Below are 6,360 nucleotides of genomic sequence, written 5' to 3'. Positions count from 1 at the left end.
CCCACAGGACCTTCCCCTCCCTCAAAGACCCTTAGCCAAACCACCCACAGAGCTGTAACAGGGGGTGGGAAATGACTTTAGCACGGCTGTGGTGGCTTCTCCCCAGTGCAGTGTTTGACATCCAACCCAAAACAGAAATAAATAAATAAATAAATAAATAAATAAATAAATAAAAGACAGGAGTGGAATAAACAGGATGAAGCTCTTTTCCTAATATAAAACAAACTCCTGAAATATACTTATTTTAGGTTGATCGATTCAATAACTTATTTATTAGACAGCATAACCAAATAACAACCTGTAGGTAGTAAAGCTGTAAATACAAATATACGCATTACATCGTAGTAAGCAATAAAAATAACAAGTACTCATATATTTTTCAATCTCTGAAGGGCGATATGATGACGTTTGCTGCCTGTTTGAAACTGAACACGGAACGGAAGGTTTAAACGATGAGGGACCAGAGGACTAATTCATTCACGAAGGGCAGTAAAACACACATGTACAGTATCCGCTCGGGTCGAACTGTCAATGTTATCTGCACTAATAAACAAGGCTCATACTTAGAAGTGTGTCTCCTAATCACAGATCCAAAATACCCAACATAGTTTTGCTTGATGTTTCTTGATTTTTTTCCTAAGAAAATGTAATAACATTTGCATTCTAATTAATTAGATGATTGAGTATCTTACTATGCTGTCCAAGACCAGAAAAACTTAGAACCTTCATCAAACTAGATTTTTTTTTCATTTCTGTAATTCTTGCTGCATTTCTAATTTGAAAATGGAAGTCAATGCTTCCCCGCGTTCATACTACCCTAGAAACAATTGATGCTGTAGTGAAATGTCGGTTTCTTGTATACCCATGTCCTCTGATTGAAATATTGGATTGGAACTTGCACCACATCAAGGATTCTATGTGCTAATAGCAGATTGCCTGTCCATAAAGCATTTGCTGTCTTTTTCACATACTGTCTCCCCCCAACATCTTCCTGTGTGAAAAATACACATGTATAAACTGAAATATATTTCAGTGTGCAGTCTCCATCTAGACCCACAGATCTAGACGTGGGGCTTTGCATCTGGGTGTGTGTTGTAAAGAGGTACAGTGTAAGCGTCCCCTTCCCGAGTCCTTGATTCTTGGCCTGTGTGTCTAGACATTTGAGGAGTGGAGAGACGATGTGAAGGGAGGAGGGGAGAAGACCAAGCCAGACATCCAACTCATTTATTCTGAATCTTAAATTATGACTTTTTATCATCAATATTTTGGTTACATTGTTACACAAAGGACAAATTAACATCCGCTGTGAGGTCTCTTCTTGGATTGCTTTGGGATCAGCAAGATTTCCTTGGCATATGAATCCTGCACCCATCAACTCCCAGCCGGAGCCTAACCTTATTGTTGTATGAGGTGCCCAAACAGGAAGGCTTTGCAAAGCTGCTCCTGGGGGGCCTCTGCCAATACCTGTAACCGCGGTGACTCCCAGGTGCCTTCTCTCCAGGTGCTCCTCCTTGTCGGTGGAGCAGAGGAGGATTCTGGGGGTCCTGTGGCTTTGAAACACCAGATCCAGGTGTACTGATGCAGGTGGGTGCAGACAGATGAAGACAGGCTGCTGGGGAGACCCAGGTACGCTGGGCCAAGGAAGCATGGTTTAGGGGGCTTGGTTATTACGGCTCTCATGCTCATCTTACAGGATTCGGGCCACCCAGGAACATCAAGTTCTTAAAGTATTCCAGAGCGTTAAGAAAAACAAATCCTGCTTGTTAGTTCTAAAGGTGCATCTGAGAGAATCTCTTTGAAAGAATAAGCAAAAGTGTCCACCTGTTACGGTTTGGTGCGGTCTCATCCACAACAAAATACACAGGTGTTTCGTTTTGTTTGGTTTCGTTTGGTCTCATTCAAGAATTCAACATACGTTTCTCTTCCCCACCCCAGTACGAAAAATAGAAGTAAGGGTAAGAAGGGAGAGCTGAGTGTGGAAAGAAACGTAAAGCTTTTCCAGAAGAAAAAAGAACACCACCAACAAAAAGAACCCCACACACATAAACGGTACAAAGCAAAAGTCGCAGTTTCATCGTGCAAAATTTGCTTCTCCGGATAAAGCACTTCTTGACAGATTCACAATGTCCCCTTCCCCCACCCGAGGCCTCCCGTCCACCCCGGGGGAAAATACAGAATGAAAGTGAAGCCATTCTTTTCCTTAAGGCTGAACAGACACACAAAGAACACATTTCAAGGGCTATCCCGAGGGTGGTGATTTGCGGGGCTCTTGCTCGGAGCCCCGCCCGCAACCTGCAATCCATCCTGGAGATCAATGGTGCTCCTCGCTGGGGCAACAATACAACGTACAAACAAAAGGAAGAAAAGTCCACGGTCCCGACAATAAAATCCAGTATTGACTTTACAATCACAGGTACAAATTGCTCAGATCGATAATTTCATTTCTCCTTAAGACCTTGTCGTCTAAAACTAATTAGAAGCCAGGTTCCCGAGGAATGGTCAATATTCAAAGAAAATACTGGAGATTTAGAAGGAAATCTTTCTTCTACCTCAACAGTCTGACGGAGGTTGGAAACAAATGGTCCTATTCTGGCAAGTTCGGGGGTGTTAGGAAGGGCGGAGTCCTGGGTCCAGATCGCAACTTCCCCACCTTCTGGGGGCTCTGTGTTTATAGAGGAAACACCAAGAAGCCCGAGAACGTGGAGTACTTCCAGCCCCCCATGAGGTTGCCCCTCTCCAGTTTGAGATGCACTTTGTCCTCTTTCTCCATCAGCAGCAGGACGCCATTGCTGGCGGCTTCTCTGGTGACGTCCTGGTCCCCCGCAAAGGCTGAGATCACTGGGTACCCATTCTGCATCAAACTGACCTGCAGAGCAGAAGGTAAAGGTCAGTAGATTGTGCAGGACCCCACCTGCACACACTTGTTCTCAAGACCCCCTGCATGTCCCACCCTTGCCGGTGGAGCCCCGCCAAGGGCCCGGCCCAGAGGTCAAGGCAGGCTCTGAAAGGTGGGCCCTGCGTCAGCCGGCCCCCTGGTAGGCGCAAGTTCACCGGGGTGTGCCAGGACCAGTGGCAACAGGGCATTGATAGTCCAACGCTGAAAGGGTCCAGAGAGCTTCGAAGCTACCCACCTGGATGGTCTGTCTGTTGTACACTTTGACCACGTGGAAACTGAAACTATAAATGCCTTTTCTCGGAGCTACAAATATACTGGAGGCAAGGTCGAAGTGGTTGCCAATATTTACTAATACCTGAAAGAGAAGAGGGAACACAGCACAAACATAGCAAGCCCCTCCTCAGCATCTGTTTTACCCAGACTGGCAAAGCCTCCCACCGACGCCCAGCTCCTCCAGGAGCAGCCAAGCTGCACTCCAGCGCCAGCGCCGGGGCAGTGTGCCAAGGCGGCCCCCGGGGAGGAGCCGGCGGTAACATGCCCTGCGCCAGGGAAGGGGTTTTCATAGAATCCTAATGGATTGCAATTCACAAAGATGCTTAAAAATGTATCTGGCTTATGGATTGAAACAGTGCTCGCCAATGTGGCATGTTGGGGGGCCAGGCAGAGAGGAAGGAGTGGGAGACAGGGAGACCGGGACACAAACAACACGGAGTCTGTTCAGATTTGTGGGATTCTTGGGGTGTCGGCATGAAGTCTAGTTTTGCAGAAATTGAGCGCCGGGCCCTACGGCACGGGAGACCCGGCCATGGGAGAATCACTACCAAGGCCAATTCAAGGAGATAACTTGCTGCAGTTCAAGCTTGGAACTTCACTCCACGCGCCCAGGAAAGACTGGAGTGTGGGAACTTCTCTCCATGTGGCCCCAGGCCCTGGCCCCCCTCCCCAGCAGCGCACAATAGGTGTTCCCTCCCAGGTGCTGAGTGGAGGGGGCTGCACCTGCTCCCCTGCACCTGCTCCCCTGCACCCTCCTCTGAGCGGTGTGCTTGCTTCCCTGGCTGAGCTATGATGTCATGCAGAAAAGCTGGAAGAAAGGAAGGGAGGCAAACAGCAGCTGGATACCCTGAGCTCACACTGCAGGAGGGAGCGTGCAAGACAAATGACAAAATTAACCGGAGGCTATGGGGTCACATGACCTTGCAGAGGATTTTCCTCAAATTCCAGGGGCAGGGGGTGAGGGTGTTCCAGTGTCACAAGCAGAATTGGAAGAGCGAAGGACCCCTCATTATGACCCAGTTCCCTTTCAGATGGTGAAGGCAGCGTCGGGCCACTCTGTCTGGGTCCTGTCCCCACTCCTACTCACGCACAAATGCACAACTCAATTAAGACAATCAAATGGCCCGCTCGGTGCTCTCGGCTTCTAAAACAGCCAGCAACAACAACAAAACCCTGGGTCAGGGATCCTGTCATCTGTTCGGAAAATAAATTTCAGCGGAACACCTTCTGCTGTTACTCCTCCGACTCCTCACAGAGATGGAGGCGCGCACCCCCCCCCAGCAATGTGGGATGTTGCCCCCAAGAAGTGGGGCAAGCAATCCGGGAAGTAAGCCGGAGCCAGCCCAGCGTCTTCACCAGAGCCCAGGGCACCCCCACCTGCAGAGCTCACACAGACACTCAAGGCTCTATTGTTCCAGACTCTGAGCTTCACAGTGCCTGTCCCTCTCTTCACGCCTGTGCTCTTGGTCTGCCTTACATCACTTTAAAAAAGAAGAAAGCATTCTCCATCCAAGCCCTTGGAGCTGGTCCTTCCAACTCAACTACCTCGACTCTTTTTCATCAGGTTCACATCCAGGAAACTGGTGAATTTAGGGCCCTGCTGTTGACGAAAGGCCCAAGGAGTCCAGAGAAGCAGGTTTCCTTGTCCCCTACCCGAGGAACCTGTCAGGTTTTGCTTGTCTACAAAATCAGAACCTTCCTACAGCTTGTGTTGCCCTACATCACACCAAATGAACCGAAGGATTAGCAATGCTGTGAAAACTATTTGTGGGGCCTTGGGAGATGACTATTAATAGCCCATGAAGAAGAATGTATTAATAATGTAAATAGGTAGCAAATACCCATTTCATTATTGTCTGCTGTATTTGGACATCATTAAAATACATCATTAAAAAAAACCTGTTGAAAAACAGATGAAAGAACGATCCCCCCTCGAAATCTCAAGTAGAGAATCCTTGGCAAGGATTAAAATAAATTAATACTCTCCCCTAAAAGGAGGCAAAGGTGTGCTCAGATTTACTTGGGCATGAGACTTGGTTAACAGAAGGGAAGTCAGTTCAGAGTGGCCGGTGAGCCCAGCACTCTGTTTTCCTGGGAAGCACATAGGCAAAAAAGGGGCTGAGCAGGGGCTGGGAACGGCTATCATGTGTTCAACTTCTTTCTGAAAAACAACGGAAACCAAGACGGGAAGGCACGAGAGGAAGGTGACAGCCCCCCATCCTGAGCCCAATGACCCAGGGAAGGGATTGCCAAGGTCTGAGCATTCACTGACCCCGGTGCTTTGAACCAAGTGAGAGAGAGAAGTGGCCGAGGGCATCATAAGAAGTCATTGATCCCTATTTGGTTTTTCCTTTATCTACATAACCCCACCATATATAATATTTATGTGCTGAATTATATTTGTACATTACAATATATGTATTGTATTTCCTATCTCTTCCATTTCTAAAGCCACAGCCTATTTTGTTTTGTTCTTATATAAGCATCCCTACTGTGGCCCCTCCATTCTTCCCGATTTGTTTTATTTATTATTTTTTTTAAGATAAGCATCCTCTTCCACAACTATCCCCAAATAAGCACTAAGCACATATTTTCTGGTGGGGAACCCTCATTTTGGAAGTGTGACCAATGCACTCAACCCCCCCAAGTTGGCCCCTTGAGTGACTGAAAACAATCCATCGCAAATGACAGCCCTCACCCCAGTGGAAAGTAAAATGGGCGTTTTGGGGACTGCATTTCGGATCTCCTGGCCTTAAGGAGCTGTCCGTCATCGCTTCTAAAAAAGCTCCAGTGGGAAAGCGGGAAATGAGAAGGAGGGCCTCCTCGACCAGGGAGAGAGGAGGAGGGCAGGGCAGAGAGGCAGGGGGAGCCTGGAGGTCCCCGGCCCGCGCGCCCAGGCCCCCTGCACTCCGGGCGAGAGGCGAGGCGGCCGCCTGGCTGACCTGGTCGAAGTAGATGGTCATGGTGCGGTTGCTCATCTCGGACGGCTCGTGGTTGGTGCTCCGCGTGGCGGAGAAGGCCACCTTGGCGCTGCCGGAGCGCACGGAGATGCCCAGGGAGGAGGTGACCGCGCCGTCCGCCGACGGGCTCGAGTCGCACACCACCAGGCACTTGCCCTCCAGCACGATGGGCTCCGTGTCGTTCTGCGCCCGCACCGGGCGGCCGGCCGGCAGCAGCAGCAGCAGCAGGGC

The 6,360-nt window shown here is 49.1% G+C and overlaps 1 protein-coding gene across 1 annotated transcript; it reads right to left on the bottom strand.

Moving 5' to 3' along the window:
* Window positions 1-242: 242 nt before the first annotated feature.
* CBLN2 (cerebellin 2 precursor) lies at window positions 243-6,360 on the bottom strand (the record flags this gene model as incomplete). Its single annotated transcript, XM_029922771.1, has 3 exons — window positions 243-2,866; window positions 3,132-3,251; window positions 6,112-6,360. Coding segments are annotated over 3 exons (567 nt in total), but the record flags the coding sequence as incomplete, so codon positions are not given.

Source organism: Suricata suricatta, chromosome 14, assembly GCF_006229205.1.
Source record: "Suricata suricatta isolate VVHF042 chromosome 14, meerkat_22Aug2017_6uvM2_HiC, whole genome shotgun sequence".
NCBI classification, from domain to species: domain Eukaryota; kingdom Metazoa; phylum Chordata; class Mammalia; order Carnivora; family Herpestidae; genus Suricata; species Suricata suricatta.
Note: the sequence above shows the minus strand (reverse complement) of the source record. Positions and strands in the feature narration are given on the sequence as shown.